This window comes from Schistocerca cancellata, chromosome 3 (genome assembly GCF_023864275.1).
Source record: "Schistocerca cancellata isolate TAMUIC-IGC-003103 chromosome 3, iqSchCanc2.1, whole genome shotgun sequence".
In the NCBI taxonomy this organism is placed as follows: Eukaryota; Metazoa; Arthropoda; class Insecta; order Orthoptera; family Acrididae; genus Schistocerca; species Schistocerca cancellata.
Window position 1 is genome coordinate 851,410,867 of NC_064628.1, and position 19,393 is coordinate 851,430,259.

Here is a 19,393-nt window from a genome sequence, read left to right on the forward strand (position 1 = left end):
GTGGTAGCTGTTCATTTCACCCCAAGATGTGAACATTGAGAACTATTGTGATGTGTTGTGTACTAAACAGAAGCCTGCAGTCAGATCCAAATTGCGGAAAACTAAAGTGCCTGTACTTTTTGACTTCCCCTCGTATATTCCTTGCTGCTCTTTAGTGCTGACATATTTTGCCTGAGAGGTTACATGTTAGTAATTTTATTGCTTATTGACTGATTTCTGAAACTTCTTTGGCTGGAAGATCTCAAACATTCTAGAACCCTTCTCATTATCTACCTCTCCCCAACATGTGAGGAGGATGAAGGGCAGTGTTCCTGCTTTTCGTTGTTGTCTTACCTAGTTACACTGAGAAAAGCACACAGGGTATCCATAACTTATCTTTAAATTTTGAGTATTTAATGACTTTAAAACTGTACTAGATAATAACAGTTGGCTTTTGACATGTGACGAGGTAACTCATAATGTTTTGTTTCCTTATTTGTACATGTCAGTGTGTGCAACCAAAGTGGCATGGTAATGTCTAGTCAGTATTCAATTTCTCTCCATATATGCTTCACAAATTCTGTGGAAACATGTTCAGAGGCATTTTAAATGTTTTAAAATGCTGTAGGTCTGTAGTTTAGATTCAGTACATGTTATCCTTTACAAAACCCTCTAGAAAGAAGTCTTGTGGTATGGAGTCAGCCAGGTATGGTGACCACTACATCAGAGGATCTCATCCAGTCCACCTATCCAGAAACTGTTCGTGCAGTAATTGATGGACATTTAGGGGCCAGTGAGGTTGTGCTTCACCCTGCTGGAATATGACATCAGGTTGCAGGTGTTCCCATTGTTGGCAAAGCTAACTATTGTAACATGTCCACATAAAGATCACTTGAGAGAAGACTTGCTGAAAATAGATAAATCAATAGTACAGTTGTGTACAAGTCCACAGTACACATTGCCTCTGGGACTGTCTCTTTCCTTTTCAGGGATGTAACGTGAAGACACACTGATCCCTAAATATGAATGTTCTGATGGTTCAGTTTGCCGTACACATGAAAAACTGACTTGTAAGAGAAACATATCATTCCAAATAGTTGTTGTTTGCATCCATATTGCTAGCATATCCACTGCAAACTGTTCATGATGAGGCTTGCCCATCAGCTTTAGTACTTGAAGCAGTTGCACCTTGTAGGCATTAAGATTGTAACTTCTCAAGCAAGATTTTCTACACTGTTTCTCATGGCATTCCCAACTCTATGGCTGCCATACACACTGATTTTATTGCACTCTTTATAAATACCTGCTCTATCTTGTCCATGATGTCATTTGAAACAGGTGGATGATCCATGCCCTGTTTATGGAGAACACATCCTGTTTCCATAAATGCTGTTAAATTTACATCTACTTCTACATGACTTCTCTGCAATTCACAGTGCCTGGCACCTTCAAACTATTTCTGAACTTCAGACTATTTCTGACTAACAGCCAATCGGAAAAATGAACACTTAAATCTTTCTGTACAAGCTCTGATTTTTTTTTTTTACAATGATCATTTCTCTCTTTGTCAGTTGGTGACAAAATATTTTTGCATTCAGAGGAGAAAGTGACTGAAATTTCATGAAATGTTCTGGTTGCAACAGAAAATGCTGCTGTTGTACTAATTGCCTCCCAACTCGCTTATCATATCTGTGAAATGCTATCTCCTATTTCTCAATAATGCAAAATTAGCTGCCCTCCTTTTGACTTTTTCACTGTCCTGCATCAGTCCTATCTGGCAAGGACCATATACAGCACAGCAGTACTCCAGCAGAGGATGGTAAAGAATTGTTTTGGCAGTCTCTTTAGTAGACCTGTTGCAACTTCTAAGTGTTCTACCTGTAAAACACAGTCTTTGATTTGCTTTCTCCCACAATAATATCTGTGTCAGTGTTCCAATTTAAGTTGTTCATAATTGTAATTCCTAGACATTTAGTTGGATTGACAGCCTTTAGATTTGGTGATTTATCATGGAACTGAAATTTAAAGGATTTCTTTTCTTTCTCTTGTGGATGACCTCACACTTTTCTTTGTTCAGAGACAATTGCCACATTTCACACCATACAGACATAGTGTCTAAGTCATTTTGCCATTGGTTTTGATCTTTTGATGGCTTTCTAGCTGGTAAATGGCAACATCACTGCAAACAATCTAAGAGGGCTGCTCAGATTGTCTTCTAAATAATTTACACAGATTATGAACAGCAGAATGCCTATAACACTTCCTTGGGGAATGTCAGATATCATATCTGTTTTGATATATGATTTTCCATCCGTTACTACATGGTGTGATCTTTTCTGGCAGGAAATAACGAATCCAGTTGCACAATTGAAGCAATACTTCATAAGCACCAATTTTGTTAGACTCTCTGTGAGGGACAGAGTTCAAAGCCTTCTGGAAACCTAGAAATGTGGTATCACTTTGAGATCACCTGTCGATAGCAGTTGTGTTTCACAAGAACAATATTTTCTGAATTCATGCTGACTGTGTGTCAATCGACTTTTTTCTTTGAGGTATTTCATAAAGTCTGAACACAGTATACATTTCAGAATCCTACTGCAAATCGCTGTCAGTGATATAGGGGTGTTGTTCATTTAATTACTTTCTGTTTCCTTTCTTGAGTATTGGTATGACCTGTGTAACTTTCCATTCTTTTGGTACAGATCTTTCATCGAGTGAGTGGTTGTATATGTTTGCTAAGTATGAGGCTATTGTATCAGCATACTCTGAAAGGAATATAATTAGGATATTATTTGGGTCAAAAGACTTGCCTTTATTATGAGATTTAAACTTCTTTGCTGCATGGAGGATATCTACTTCTAAGATACTCATGTTGACACCTGTTTTTTATTCGAATTCTAGAAAGCAAAATAGTTGGCTGCGTTTTTGCACTTGGGTATAAGACCTAGTCTCTCTGAACCAGGCTACACACTGAGCATTCTCCTGTGGTGACCACATTTTTTTATCAAATTTGTGCAGTCGGAAAGTATTAAAGTGCTTTATGGAAAGATGCTTGAAATAGACAAGTGTTTCAATAATATCAATCTTCTGATCTAGCCAAGTTATGTTTGTAACTATTATATTCTTTTCTTTAGCACTGCAACACTTCTCCTAGCATGAGTTTTTTCCTCTTTGATTTGGGTTGTAGTTCTGGTTGTAGTGTGTGTGTGTGTGTGTGTGTGTGTGTGTGTGTGTGTGTGTGTGTGTGTGTGTTTGTGTTTGTGTTTTGTGTTCTGAAATGTGGACGAAAATAACCATGACTAATTTGGGATACACTAAGCAGATTCAGAAGGATGTAGGTTGCAGTAGATACTGGGAGATGAAGAAGCTTGCACAGGATAGAGTAGCATGGAGAGCTGCATCAAACCAGTCTCAGGACTGAAGACCACAACAACAACAATTTGGGATAAGAAGATTCCATAATGTATTACATCTGTTATGAATGACTTTGTATCATTCTTATATCTGAAATCTGAGTGTGAGCTCTGTTTTTTGCAGCCCTGAAACACCATACCTCTAAACTAAGGGATTACTCAGAATTAAGTTTTGTTGAAACCTTTGGGTTTCGTGGAGAAGCACTGAACTCTTTGTGTGCCCTTGGTGACTTGACAATTTTAACACGCCACAGTAGTGCCAGTTGTGCAACAAGACTGGAATTTGACCATAATGGACACATAACAAAGCAAACACCATGTGCTCGTCAGGTGAGTGATGACAATTTGTCAGTTGTGGATCACTATTTAAATTAATTATTTCTAGATGGGAACCTCGTTTGTTCTGTACGTGCATGTGCTGTATCTATGATCATGTATTTGTATGAATTGACGTAAATGATTTGTATAGGTAGGGACAACGGTCTGCATCAAGAACCTATTTGTAACATTTCCTGTGAGACATAAGGACTTCCATCGCAACTTGCGTAAAGAATTCAGCAAAATGGTGCAGATTCTACATGCTTATTGTCTCATCTCCACCGGTGTAAGGTTTGTATGCAGCAAAGCATTTTATTGTAAGCTTTGTAATACCTTCAGTTTTTTCCATTTCATTTAAACAATTAGCCCGTGTTAAAGTTTTATAGCTGCAAGATTCACATTAAAGTTTTAATTTTTTTGGCTATGATAGAAATGGTTTTTTGTTGAATTAACCAGTACTGTAGCATTTCTTATTGTCTGTTACTACCTTAACACCAAGCTTATTTCTACATTTTGAATTTCAAGAAATGTCATTGGTTTCAAACTGAAGCACAGAGGCTAAGTTGTCAAATCACGTTTTTCTCTGAAAGTGATTCATTGATGACTGACTGTCTGGGAATTGGGAAGTTAGAAGTCTGGGGGCACAAGTTTAGGAGACTTTTTAGGAGATGTGTTATCACCTCTCAATCATCTTCTCGTGCAATTTCTTTCTTCATGTTAATGGCAAGTGGTTGGATTGCAGCCACACATAATGACTTCATCTTCAATTGTGGTTGCAAGGCATGTGAGTTGTTGGTGATAAGTTTCACCAGTTTGGCTTACATTCCTGGAAAGTGGTATGCAGTGTGTGACACCTGCATCCAACAAGATTTATAGAGCTATCACTAGCTGATGTGCAGAAACGTTTACATTGGTGTTGCTTTGTTGTTAAGGCTCATTCAACCTGTTTTAAATTTATTTTGATGTTATGCCACCAATTTTTGTTGCTAGCATACTCTTCAATATTGTTCCTGAGCTAAATGATAAACATGATCAAATTTCCCAACAGCAAATCTGTCCTGAACTTTTGAATCTCTAATCATAATAAAAATCCCAGATTCGAAGGTGTCTTACACAACTGTTGTGAGCATTACGAAAGTTTATTCACTGGAATCAATTACTATTATACACTGAAGAGCCAAAGAGACTGGTACACCTGCCTAATGTTGTGTAGGCCCCCCACGGGCATGCAGAAGTGCTGCTGCACAATGTGGCATGGACTCGACTAATGCCTGAAGTAGTGCTGGAGGGAACTGACCCCATGAATCCTGCAAGGCTGTCCATAAGTTCATAAGAATCTGAGAGGGTGGAGATTTATTATTAACAGCACGTTTCAAGGCATCCTAGATATGATCAATAATGTTCAGGTCTGGTGAGTTTGGTGGCCAGTGGAAGTGTTTAAACTCAGAAGAGCATTCCTGGAGCCACTCTGTGGCAATTCTGGATGTATGGGGTGTTGCATTGTCCTGCTGGAATTGCCCAAATCCATGGGAATGCACAATGGACGTGAATGGATGCTTATGTACCTGTCATTTGCCAGAACCATATCAAGATGTATCAGGGGTATCACATCACTCCAACTTCACACACCCCACACCATTACAGAGCCTCCACCAGCTTGAACAGTCCCCTGCTGACATGCAGGGTCCATGGATTCCTGAGGTTGTCTCCGTACCTGTACACGTCCATCTGCTTGATATAATTTGAAATGGGACTCGTCTGACCGGGCAACATGTTTCCAGTCATCAACCGTGCAATGTCAGTGTTGGTGGGCCCAGACGAGGCTTAAAGCTTTGTGTTGTGTAGTCATCAAGGGTACATGAGTGGGCTTTCAGCTCTGAAAGCCCATATTGATGTTATTTTGTTGAATGGTTCACACACTGACACTTGTAGATGACCCAACAAATAATCCGCAGCAATTTGTGGAAGAGTAGCACTTCAGTCATGCTGAATGATTCTCTTCAGTTGTCCTTGGTCCCGTTTTTGCAGGATCTTTTTCCGTCCACAGCAGTGTCGGAGATTTGATGTTTTGCCAGATTCCTGATATTAATGGTACACTTGTGAAATGGTCATATGGGAAAATCCCCACTTCATCGCTACCTTGGAGATGCTGTGTCCCATCGCTCATGTGCTGACTGTAACACCACATTCAAACTCACTTAAATCTTGATAACCTGCCATTGTAGCAGCAGTAACCAATCTAACAACTGCGCCAGGCACTTGTTGTCTTATATAGGCCTTGCCAACCACAGCACTGTGTTCTGCCTGTTTACATATCTCTGTATTTGAATATGCATGCCTACACCAGTTTCTTTAGCGCTTAAGTCTATTTGTAGAAAGCCCGAAAATGCAAATAAGCTACAGTAATTTCTCCATTAATCATACCAAGGGTCTCAAAAATGTCCACCTCCCACGTCTCTCCTTTTCTTTCAAAGTCTTCTTTAATCTAGACCACCCACCTCTTCCATGGATATTCAACTGCTCTTCATCATGACATATTCCATTCCTAGTACTGACGAAGGAATTCGGTTAGGCTGCAACTGTTTCATGTGGCCATACCACATTGGTCTCAATGCAATCAGCATTCCCTCCATGATCACTTCCACATGCAGGTACCTCGTTATGTGCTGTTCTGATGTTATCTACTCTTGTCTTTGTAGAGAAGTGATAAGGAATTTGATTTCAGAGCCTTGTAATTGGTTTGTGCATCTTTTGGCTATGACACAGCTCTCCAGACTACATGACATAATGACTAGAAGGAAATATGGGAAAATGGGCTGTTGAGTTTTTAGAGGGATATCCTTATCCCAGACAAGGCTTCATATTAGGTTGAAGAATTTGGATCTTATGATTACTGCCCAGAACCTCAGTTTTGACACTCCTATCACTTACCACAACACTACCAATCTATGTGAAATTATTCACACTCTCAGTCTTGTTCCTTTGCAGAAATAGGTTTCATGGAGCCAGTGTTCTTATTAGCATTGCCACTGTTGTATTGTTAGTTACATTTAATTAGAATCTTGAAATCTTGGAACATGGTGCTCCATGGATTCAATTTCCTCTGTACCTCTGTTATAATTTCACTCCATCATTAACATCATCTGCAAATACAAGAACATTTAGGTCTTCTTTTTCTGCTTACTTTGTGTTATTCACTGTGGTATCCATGACTGTGTTGAGAGTAATGGGGAAAAAGAAGTGGCCTGTTCCACACTTCTCTTTCATGTAAACATATTTCACCTTCCAGCACCTGTTTATACACTTTCCTCACAGTTATCATATAGCATCTGAAATTTTGTAATTAGGGAGTTAGGGACATTACATTTTTCTAAGCAATACATTATTTTGTACCACGGCACACTGTCATACACTATCTGATCAAAAGTATCTGAACATCTATTAGCGAACACTTTTGCCTTTATGACAGCTTGAACTCTGCTGGGGACCCTTTCAGTGAGATGTTGAAATGTCTGTGGAGGAATGGCAGCCCATTCATTCTGAAACCAGAGGAGGTAGGATGTTGGACACTGGGGTCAAGAGCAAAGCTGACATTACAGCACTTTCTAGTGGATTCATGTTGGGACTCTGGGCAGGGCAGTCCCTTTTAGGAATGTTACTGACCACGACCTATTGCCTAGCAGATGCTGCTTTGTGACAGGAAACATTGTCATGCTGATGCAAACAGTCGTCATATCCGAACTGTCCCACTGCTGTATGCAGTGCACATTACTGTAAAATATGTTTGTACACTTTCAGTTCTAGCATCTTTGGTAAGCAGAATAAGGGGACCGCACCCTATCCATGAGAAACAACCCCATACTGTGAAATGACAGGTCATACATATACCAGCCATTATGTAAAAACTGTTCAGCCCTTTACATCAACATGACTACCACCAAGTTATCAGTTAGGCTGGATGGGCTTAGGTAGAGGGTGTATACCGGCAACACACAATACCCTGTTGCAGAGCGTGCTCTACAAAATGACAGTTGTGATCTCAGTGCCTGTTACACCACACATGCCATCTGGATTCTTCCCCCAGACACCACTTTCTCCGAACTCCAGAGGTGGGAGCTAGTGCTACAACATGGACTTGGTTCTGGCCACCCACCTGGCTTTAATTTATGTTAATTTCTTATGTCTCAGCATTTCTTTACAGTAACTACTACTTTCTTCACTCCATTTTAGTTTTCTATATCTTTCATTTTGTGACCTGTCTATTTTTCGTTGCACCCTTCCACTTTTATTACATACAATGCACTTAGTTTTTCACTCTTATTAACTCACTATGTTCTAGCAGTAATTTCTGTCTTGCATGTTACCCAGTTTTATACCTTTAAGCTCTCAGGTTTTCAAATTTCATCTGGTGCAGTCTTCAACAATCAGTCTTTCCTTCTCATCCTGTCCAGTAAGTCTTTCCTGACGCGGAATTCTGGGTGACTTTTCCAAACTTTACCCCTTTTCCCTCACTCCTCTTCCTTCCCCTTCAACCCTTCTGCCAGAAGTAGGAGCCACTGGCTCTGAAAGCTTGCATACATATAACTTTTTTTATATGTGCGTTCTCATGCTGCCACTTAGTGAGTAGATGTTTAATCCATCCAATTCCACCATATTGTAGTAAGACCTTCTCGGTACTTCACTGTCAGTGTGATGTACGACCACTGTCCAGCGACCAGCAGCGTCGCTCTTTTACACCACCTCAAGCATCACTTACTACTGAAATGTGTGGGTTATTAAGTGCTGCTTTCCTTTTTGAGATTCTACATATCATTGTGCTAGCCACACTGCTGGAAGCACTTTGGAATTGTCAAGCTATTCCTTGTGCTGATTTCATGTGATTTTTTTACAAGCACCCTCCACAGTGCATGAAGGTTCTTCTCTGCCAGTACATGAGGTCTGCCACATTCTCTTTTAGCTGTGGTTGTTTCTTCATATTTCCACTTCAGAATCACATAAACAACAGTCAGCTTGGGCAGCTTTAGAATAATTGAAATATCTCTGATGGATTTTTTACTCAGGTGACATCCAATTACTAGTTCAAGTTCAAAGGCACTGAGCGCTCCTGACCTTCTGCTATTACTGGTTCTTTACTAACTACACAGTGCTTGTCACCTCCTTTTATACTGGCTGGTCTGCCTCTTGTGACATCCATAGTCAATTTTGTCTTACACAGGAGTCGCCAGGTACTTCTCATCATAATGTATATTGTCGTCACATCAGGTCTTTTCTTTCCCCCCTAATATTTCCCCATTTATTGACTGTAAAAATAAGTTGAACTGTTTCTCTGTTAGTCATAAATACATTCTGTTTTCTTCAAACTGAGTTTCAAGATTAATTCCTAATACGTTTTTCGGAACCGGTTACACGATCTTTGTTCTATGATAATAAAGTGATATCTCTATAGTTGGTACACTTTTTTCATTTTCCTTTCTGAAATATCTGAATTATAATTTCCCTTGTCCAGTTACTGCATATCCCATTTTCTTTCCAAATCACTCCCAAGATTCAGGGCAACTGTGGTATTCCATTGATCCCCACTGCCTTTTTTACATCTGAAGTTGACTGATCATCTTCAGGAGACTTCACTCCTTTCATTTGTTTCAGAGCATTTTCTTTTTCTGTCCAGTAATTGGTGAATGCTCTTCATGTAGTTCAGTGACTCTGGGTTCATGGTATTTCTTATTCTCCTCATTCAGTAACTTTGCAAAATAAATCATGTCTTCTCTTAGTCTTTCTACGTCTTTGTTGATGATTCCTTCTTCCTTTTATATTGCCTTATCTCTGTGCTTTCTGATTTCATACTATTCATCAAGCCATAAAGTATCTTTTTTTTTCTCTCTACTTTTTAAAGTTTCTTAGTGGAAGTATCTCAAATTTTCTCTTTTTATTCTTATGTGTATATTCCTGCTCAGGTGTCGCTATTCTTAATACGTTCTGTGACACAAGAGCATTAATTTGATTTTCTTGGAGGATCTTTGTTTTTCTTTGCCATTTTTCAATCATTAATAATAATTTTTCCGGAGAAGGAAAGCTGCTACTCACCGTATAAAAACACACATACACACACACACACACATAACACACACACACACACGTGCACAAACACAACTTGCACACACGTCTGCAGTCTCAGGGAGCTGAAACTATACTGCGAGCTGCAGCACCAGTGCATGATGGGAGTGGCGACTGGGTGGGGGAGGGATAATATGGTGGGAGTGGTGGACAGTGAAGTGTTGCAGTTTAGACGGATGGCAGGAGAGAAGGTGTGGAGGGGGGAGGGGGTAAGTAGTGGAAAGGAGAGAAATATAAATAAAAATAAAATGAAATTAAAAGACTGGGTGTGGCGGTGAAATGATGACTGTGTAGTGCTGGAATGGGAACAAGGAGGGGGCTGGATGGGTAAGGACAGTGACTAACAAAGGTTCAGGCCAGGAGGGTTACGGAAACGTAGGATGTATTGCAGGGAAAGTTCCCAGCTGCGCAATTCAGAAAAGCTGGTGTTGGTGGGAAGGATCCATATGGCACAGGCTCTGAAGCAGTCATTGAGATGAGGGGTATTATGTTTTGCAGCGTGTTCAGCAACAGGGTGGTCCACTTGTTTTATTGTGCCTATTGCGACTCAGCATCTCCACTATATGGTGAGTAGCAACTTTCCTTCTCTGGTATTGTTACATTCCATCCTGGATTTTCCATTGGTTAGTAATAATTTTACTGTTTTAATCCTGGAGTACCATTTTTTCATTTATTTCAGTATTTTTTACTCGACTTTTTATTTGACCACACACTTCAACATCTCAACTGATTATTGATGTTTTGTATATATTCTACTTTTCTTCAGTATTCTCTGGCACCTTCTTTCTCACTTTTCACTGCATCCAATTTTGAAAAGCTCTCTTATTCTCAACTGCATTCAACTTCTGTCCTCTTCCTGTATATTTCACCATGCAATTTAGATCTGATACTAGAAGCTTTTGGTCACTTTATAAACATTCACCTGAGATGACTTTTGTGTCTCTTACCTTTTCCCCTAAAAGTTTATCTGTTATCAAGTGAGGTGGTGCAGTGGTGTCACACTGGACTTGCATTTGGGAGCATAATGGTTCAAATCCCTGTCCAGCCATCCAGATTCAGGTATTTAATGATATTCCGAAATCAAATGCTGTGATGGTTCCTTAAAAAGGGCATGGCTGATTTCTTCCCCTTCCTCTGTAATCAGAGCGTGCACTCTGTCTCTAATGTCCATGCTGCCAATGGGATGTTTGATCTTCCTTCAGTTTATCTTTTAATATATAGTCAATAAGTGTTTTAAATTTTCAATCTCAGCTATACACTATCTGATCAAAGGTTTTGGAATACCTATTAGTGGACATTAATGTGGGCTATGTCCACCCTCTGCCTTTATGATGCCTTGAACTCTGCTGAGGACATGTTCAGTAAGGTGTCTGAATGTCTGTTGATGAATGGCAGTCCATTATTCCTCAAGAGATAAAACCAGAGAAGGTAGTGGTGTTGAACTCTGGGGTCTGGAGCAAAGTTGACGTTCAGCCACATTCCAAATGTTTTCCATTGTCCACAAATCATTGACTCTGCCTCACAGACACTTATTTCTGACAAGGTGCATTTTCATGCTGATAAAATCAATCAATAATCATCTCTGGACTGTCTCACTACTGTATGCAGTACACAGTGCCATAAAATATGTTCATATCCACCTGCATTCAACATTTTCGCAAGTGCAGTAATGGAACCACACCCTAACCATGAGAAACATGCCAATACCGTGACAACCCCACCTCCGTACTTCACTGTTGGTACTGCACACAGTGGCAGTTTAAGTTCTTCAGTCTTTTGCCATGCCCAAACCATTCCATTGTATTGCATCAGGGAATAGCATGATTCATCACTCATTTTCAGTCATCTGCTCTTTACACCACCTCAAGTGTTGCTTAGCACTAACTACAGAAATGTTTGGCTTATTAGGGGCTGCTTGACCATTGTAAGTCATTCTTTTTAACTCCTTATGCACAGTCATTATGCTAGCTGGACTGCTGGTAGCACTTCATAACTGATGAGAGATTCAGTTCACTAATTTCATGCAATTTTCTACAGCAGCCCACAAATGCTCAGTGGCCTCTCTCTGTCAGTAAATTAGGTATGACTGGTGTTGGTTAAGCTTCGGTTGTTGTTTCACATTTCCTCCCTACAATCACATCGCCAACAGTCGACATGGGTGGCTTTAGAAGGGTTGAAATGCTCCAGATGACTTTGTTACTCGGGTCACATCCAATGACTAGTCCATGTTCTAAGTCACTGACCTTTCCTAACCGACCCATTCTGCTGTTACTGCTTTTCTATTGACAACTCAATACTCCCTGTCTTTATTTATACTGGCAGGTCCACATCTCCTGACATCATCAACTCCACATTACATAGGGCTGTCTGGATACTTTTGGTTAGAAAGAATATAGAGGGACCTTGTGACTGATCTGCTTTTTGAAGAATGTATTCTTTATCAGTGCATAGTTTCTCATACAGAAATTTAGGAAATTTGTTCCCTCAGTATTCATAGTTCCCTAGCCACATCTTCTTATCATCTCCTCATAACCAGACCTGTCTTTTACAACTTCTGCTTTCAAATCACCCTATTATTATGGTGTTTTCTTGTTGTATCTGCTGTTCTATTTTTTTGAAAAATTCATAGTCATCCTTATTACCACATCCTTATTTAGGGGCAATCGCTTTGTTTATTGTGAAGCTGGTGTTCTCTGTACTTAGGTTTTCATTGTGTGTCACTAATAAAAGGATCATGAGTGATTTTACCAAAAGTTTATTTCATGTAAAAATTTAGGAAATTTTCTTCCTCAATACTCCTTGTTCTGTAACCGAAAGGTCCTGCCATCTGATAATCAAACCTATTTGTTCCAACTTCTGCATTCTAAAATGTTATAACCTTTAATCACCAATAATTGCGTGGATATTCAAACACACTCACTTAGAAACAATAGCTGGTTACATGATAACAACTCAGTATCTCTCATTCGACTGCCGTGCCATGACATGCGGCCGGCGCCGTTCATAGCTAGGTGGCGCTCCCGCGCTCAGCCGAGTTGCGGAGCACCTCTATCGCCGTTTGCGCGTACTGCTGTGGCGGCACTGTTAAATGTCATGGCACTGTCACAACACAAAACCCTGTTATCTTAGTAGTTTCTTGTTGTAACTCCTCTTCTACTTCTTTGAAATATTCTAGTTTCTTCCCAACATTGCACCATTTTTGAGCAGCATACATTTAAATTGTTGTGTGGCTAGTGTTTATTGTGGCTTTTGTTATTCTGCCACTAATAAAAGTAACATCAGTGGTAGGAGCAACATTTTTATGCCATACCAAATGTACTCCATTTCTTGTCTCTGTTTTTTGCCAATACCATTACAACTTGTAATCCACTCTCAACAATTTTGAATGAGCTCCACTTTGTTTCACTAAGCTCAAGTGTATGAATCTTCCCTTATCTTCATCATATCTAATGTCTCCTCTGTACATCCTGCCAAGGTTATCACTTTTAGTGTTCCAGCAATCTGTTTATAATTGTTTGAATGTCCAAATTGAGTGCATTCCCTGGATTTCCATTGACTGCAGAGGTTCATCATTTGTCCCCAAGGTACAGTATGTGGGATTCTTTTTCATCTAAGGTTCATTCTCTGTAGCAAAGTAACATAATTAACTATTCTTCAGCAGGCTTGCTAAGCCTTATGCACCTGAGGATTTTCTGTTAGAGTTGATTCCTTTAGTCTTAGAATGTCCATCACCACAAGGCAGTGATTCCTTTCTTCATTAACTGCCAGAAAGATTATTTGTGTCATCTACCCATTGCACCATGGTCTCATTGGAGTTTTCATTCATATGAGAGAGTCTCCCAGTATTTTAAAGGAACTGGGTTGCCTGTTGTTCTGTGGGTTGTTTAGGGATGGCCAGGAATTGGGCACATGAGCAGTCCTCTTAGCTCTCGTCTGGCTGCACCCTTCCCCCACCATACCATGCTGTTTGAGCAAGAGGAGAGGGGAAATTGTGAAAGTGCCACATTTAGGTGGCAATGCCGTCACTCTGATTTCATGTACCATATGTCTCAATAATGTAGATCACAAACAAAACAAATTTTCATTATTATTTAATTATTTTTTGCACGATGAAGACATAATATAATTTTTGTGTGGTATAAACTGTTGGCATACGGACAGACAGAGACAGTTTCACAGACTTTTACACTCAGCTTGTCACGTAATTGTGAATTATTTACTTTCATGATTGAAAAAAGTTTTTCACAAGCATATGTTGATCAAAATATTTTATCATCTTAGCAATCTCATTATGTAGAAATAGAAACTCTTTCTGAGGAAAATAATGTACATCTCCTGAACAGTTTTAACATGAAAGGATTTGTCATTTAATTGGGAAGTACTTTGCAGATCAGTCAGCTCCATCTGCACATGCTCAGGATGCTATCAACTGAAACTGCAAACAAGCAGATGTAAGATTGGCAGTGTCCTCAAATCATTTAGAAAACTATCCTACTAAATCTTCAAACCTTGAATTTTCTTTAATGGCAATGATCTTTGCAAAATAAACGTTGGTTTTTGTCAGAATTTGTCCCTTCCAGCAGACTGCGATGATCATTTTTCTTTTATTTTTTTTCTTTCTCTTTGCATCCCCATTGAATCAGAACCTTGCAAAGTATTATTGTGGGCAGTGTGCAGTCAAGTCCACTTAAAATGTGAGGGTTGCAGTCCATTCCAGATGTTCTAAACTTCGTTCCTGCTTTGCTTTTTTCTTCGTAAATTCAATAGTAGTGAGCTTTAAATAAAAAAATTGTCCCAGCAAGTCCCTTGACTGAACCAGTGCACTCTGCCTTAATATGTAAAGTCTCTACACTCTTATTTCAATTTCATCAAAACTGTTGTTGCAACTGATAGTGGAATAATGCGTGCAACTTTAGAAAATTTGCTGTTCGTACCACCAGTTTCATCATGGGCTGGCTCCATGCCTATAAATTTATCACAGAGTGTTTCTTGACGTACAGAACAGGGAATCTCGTCTATCGATCATTGTAATTTTTTGCTCTTTCATCATCACCTAAATCTTTAAAGTCTTCTTAAAAAAGGTTGTAATGTCATTCTGAAGCAAATTTGCAGTACCTGTCAATTATCTGACTCTATATTTACCGTGCAGTGTTGAGAGTTTTTATCTTTCTCTTCTTTCAGTCCCATTTATTTTTCAAGGGTTGTAATGATAGATCGCTAGATTGCCTCATTTTCGTCAAACTTCCATTATACCATGGACGAATAGTGAAGGGTAAACAGTGCTGACACTATGATTGTACAAAACTGAAGAACGTAGTGCCGACCAAAAAATGCCACACTGTGATGCTGAATGAAATGTTGCATGTGCCAAGACTTCTGAGAAGGATGGCGCTAAGCCGAGATAGGCTGAGCCTCAACCTGCATGTGGCCCGCACATTGAGCTCGTGTGCACTTTGGAATGCGTTAGCTGACCCTGCCCTATCTACGAACTAGCAATGCGCCCTATGGGGGTTAATGGGACCCCAATAAGATTGTTTATTGAACAGATATACAAAGTGCAACAGCCCAAAGTGACTTAAATAAGCTACTGGTCATGGAAAAAAGATCTGTGATAATCATCTGCAGAACTGGACCTAAAAAATCATACTGAATTTGTTCCAGAGTGCTGGTGTTTCAACAGTAATTAATTTCTAAGAACAGTTTTGGTTGTCTGAACATTGCAGCCAAAAATCAACTTTTATGTACATGGACACAACATGAGATCCATTTTTTAATAACCACAGAACAGCACTGTGCAGGATTTGTTCACTACAGTATTCTCAGCAAAATGACTTAGTAATGTAAACTGTAGAATTTCCTGTCACTATTTGAATTTATTTGAACAGGTAACTGGTTTCAGTTTTACAGCCATCATCAGATCTTAAAAAAGTATTGACACATAAAAGACTTAGTCATATACATTCATTGTATTTTGGTTTCGTTAAGAAAAAATCCATTTACTCTAAACCTTTAAGATGCTTGATAAATATTGTTGCTGATATTTTACTAAATATTCACAAACAATTTCATAAATTGGTAGCACAGTTGACTTTGTGCAGTTCTTTTTATCTTCCTTTGTATTATGTTTTAGAATGTCCTTTAAATTCATCTTCTGACAAGAATGTCTATTTTCTTAAAGGATCACATGTACAAACCAGCCAAAGAAGGGTAGCCGCACTACTGTTGTTAGTACTCAGGGAAGCAATACTATATCTGAAAATATTACCTGCATATTTGGTTCAAAACAGGTAAGTGTCAAGCATTCTTTAATTTCCCGTGTGAGCTCTGAGACATATAAATACACACTGATTGTAGAAAGAGGATTTATAAATTACAGAACTTAAAGTTTTTATAAAATTCTACATCATTGTTGTTACACTTGTTTTGTTGTATGTTGATTTTAATAAAGTAAGTAAGCTGCTGGAGAAATAGCTCCATATAAAATGGCTCACGGGAACTTATTTTAATAAATTCCCTAACATGAATAGAACAGCAAAACTGCCAGGATATTAGAGATGATGGTGATGAAAACACTGTCAGTAAATACTCATCATGCATACAATCTTGAACATGACTGAGATTCAGCAACTGTACTTAAGTTTTAATGAAGGGAGATGCACTACCATGTACACAATTTCAGTAGAATGCGTAATGAGCTCAAGTGTGAGGTACAAAATTGTCAACAGCTGGATAGCATTTCATCAAAGACGCACAAAAATATTTGAGTCTATTGAAGTTAATATGTTTCCATAGTAAAACTTGATTGTGAGAGAAGCAGCTGGAATGTTAATAATGTTACTTTCTTAAGTCGTTCTTCATGTGGGGATGACACTACCTGGAATATTTTTTAGATTTCCATGATTAATCTTGCATCTATAAATGCAATTTATGTAATATTTTTGTGAAGGTTATGTTATCTCTGTTGCACACGTATGTGTCACATGCCACAAGTGGTGTCAACAAACCACTGTAACATGTTCTCTGTGAACTTCACCGTAAGCAGTATAAAAGCTAATAAAAGAGGTTGACCAACAAATCTTGTGGGTTGATGTGAAACTTCCTGGCAGATTAAAACTGTGTGTCGGACCGAGACTCGAACTCTCATTCTTGAAACATCCCCCAGGCTGTGGCTAAGCCATGTCTCCACAATATCCTCTCTTTCAGGAGTGCTACCATATTTACTCGAATCTAAGCCGCACTCGATTCTAAGCTGCACCTGAAAAATGAGACTCGAAGTCAAGGAAAAAAAATTTTCCCGAATCTAAGCCGCACCTGAAATTTGAGACTCAAAATTCAAGGGGAGAGAAAAGTTTTAGGCCGCACCTCCAAATTGAAACAAAGTTGGTCCATTGTAATATGAGACACAATTTAGGTTGAATGAATGACGATACAGCTACAGTAGTTTGGTACGAGTCATAAGCTTAGCAGTTAAGCTTTACCAGGTAGCCATTGCTGTGTCAGGCGCTCCGTTTGTATTTATACGGGTACCCTTCCTTTTCCATGTGCTTCGTCTGGTGGAATTGATTGCTTAATTTTCTTTGATCTGATAAGTTCCGTTCTCTTTGTTATAGGTGTTTACGTCACTCTAAGCTGAAGATGCATTACTGTACTGTGTCATGCATTGTTTGTCGCATTCTGATAATGAGTGTTTATGGCCTGTTGCCAGTCGTGGCATGGCTTGCTTTTTTGCGCACTACCGCCGCTTACAATTAAAAAGAGAGAGAGAGAGAGAGAGAGAGAGAGAGAGAGGAATCGTCTCATTAGGAAACAATGGCAATAGACTGCTATTTATTGTTACTTACACTGCTGCTTTCTTTGATAATGATCAACAAGAACCAAATAATAGACTGCGAATGATTGAAGATGTTCTGAACGAGAGTTTAGCAAAAAATTTTCTCTGTTTGAAAATCTTTGCAGGCGCCTCTTTAGTACATTACCTTCTGCACAGAAATTAGTCATCTTAGATTTAAAAATCTAGTCAATTGCCGTGCTTCATTTCTGACTGTATCACTATTACGCATAAGAATAATACGAATATAAACATGACATGATATTTATATTCTTCCACGTTTGCTGTTGTCTCACTCGTTTCGTAGTTTATTAGGCAGACAGAATTTAAATGAGATAGCAGCAAACATGAAAGAATACATGGTAAAATGTTTATATTCGTATTATTCTTATGGTGAAGAGAATACTGCATGTGATTCACAATTCATAAAAGTTCCTATTAACAACCATCTCTTCTCACAGGTAGGAAAAAATTCAGAATGTAGAGTTGGCCATAATGACAAACATCCCTAACAGTCTTGCCAGTCGGATTTTCGTAGTACATTGAAATGCTGCAACATTCGAAGATGAACAATAGGGAATTTGTATTTACTTCGATGGATAATGTATGAAAATGCAGTGGTTGAAACTTGAGGCGGAGGAAAAAAAGCTCGTCTTCCACCTTTTTTTAAAATTTATTTACTGACGCAGAGGTTTTGGCACCAGTATTTATCTTTGTGCCTGCAAAGCATGCCTGTGTAGCGCTACATATATTTGACGGCAGAAGTTAGTTGTGGCGGCACCTACCAACATTTTTCAGAACTTCCGCTTACTTTGTACTCAATTCTAAGCCGCAGGCAGTTTTTTGGATTACAAAAACCGGAAAAAAGTGCAGCTTAGATTTGAGTAAATACGGTAGTCCTGCAAGGTTCGCAGGAGAGCTTCTGTAAAGTTTGGAAGGTAGGAGACGAGGTACTGGTGGAAGTAAAGTTGTGAGGACAGTGCGTGAGTCGTGTTTGGGTAGCTCAGATGGTAGAGCACTTGCCCACGAAAGGCAAGGGTCCCGAGTTCGAGTCTCAGTCCGGCACACAATTTTAATCTGCCAGGAAGTTTCACATCAGCACACACAAATCTTGTGGGTGTTTGATATTGGCACGATTACCAGCAAGTGCTCTCTCAGAATGAATAGCAACAGATAAATTGTCTTCCCTGGAAACACCCAATGCTCTGTTGTTAAAAAATGATTGGAGTACAATAACTAATCAAAACTAGGTTTTGTGTTGATAATGAAGAATTTACAGTTGAAAGAGGGGTATGAAAAGGAGATTCCATATTATTGAACTTTTACTGAACAACCTTGGAGGAAGATTTCAAATCCTTAAACGGGGAAATGGAGGAATATGTGTTAACGTACTTGAACGTTCATTGATAATTGTTGTGACTCACACCATAAAAAAATGAGATGACACCTCCAGAACTAGCATATTTAATGATGTCACAGGGCAACAGTTCACAGCGTACACAATGGGGGCATAGCCGCTCCGTTTCAATGCTGGATCTTGGTGTGGAAGGGAGCTACATTGGTGGGGGTTGTGTTGGCAGGGCTGAAACCACAGCCTGATCTTCTGACATCCAGTCCATCTCGGGCAGCCTATAAACAGAGGGAGATGAGGATGTGGGCAGGATTGGTGAACAGGGCTGAGAACCAGAGGGCAGGAACAGCTCAGGAGCAGGAAAGAAGATAACAGAGGGTCCATCAGAAG

General features: G+C 39.3%; 1 protein-coding gene across 1 annotated transcript in view; it reads left to right on the forward strand.

The window, feature by feature from the left end:
* LOC126175907 (mismatch repair endonuclease PMS2) overlaps positions 1 to 19,393 on the forward strand; it is a 163,848-nt gene that overhangs the window by 18,600 nt on the left and 125,855 nt on the right. The window contains exons 3-5 of the mRNA XM_049922973.1: positions 3,517 to 3,722; positions 3,862 to 4,001; positions 16,003 to 16,111. Of these exons, the coding sequence (XP_049778930.1) occupies positions 3,517 to 3,722; positions 3,862 to 4,001; positions 16,003 to 16,111 (455 nt within the window). The remainder of the gene's footprint in view (positions 1 to 3,516; positions 3,723 to 3,861; positions 4,002 to 16,002; positions 16,112 to 19,393) is intronic.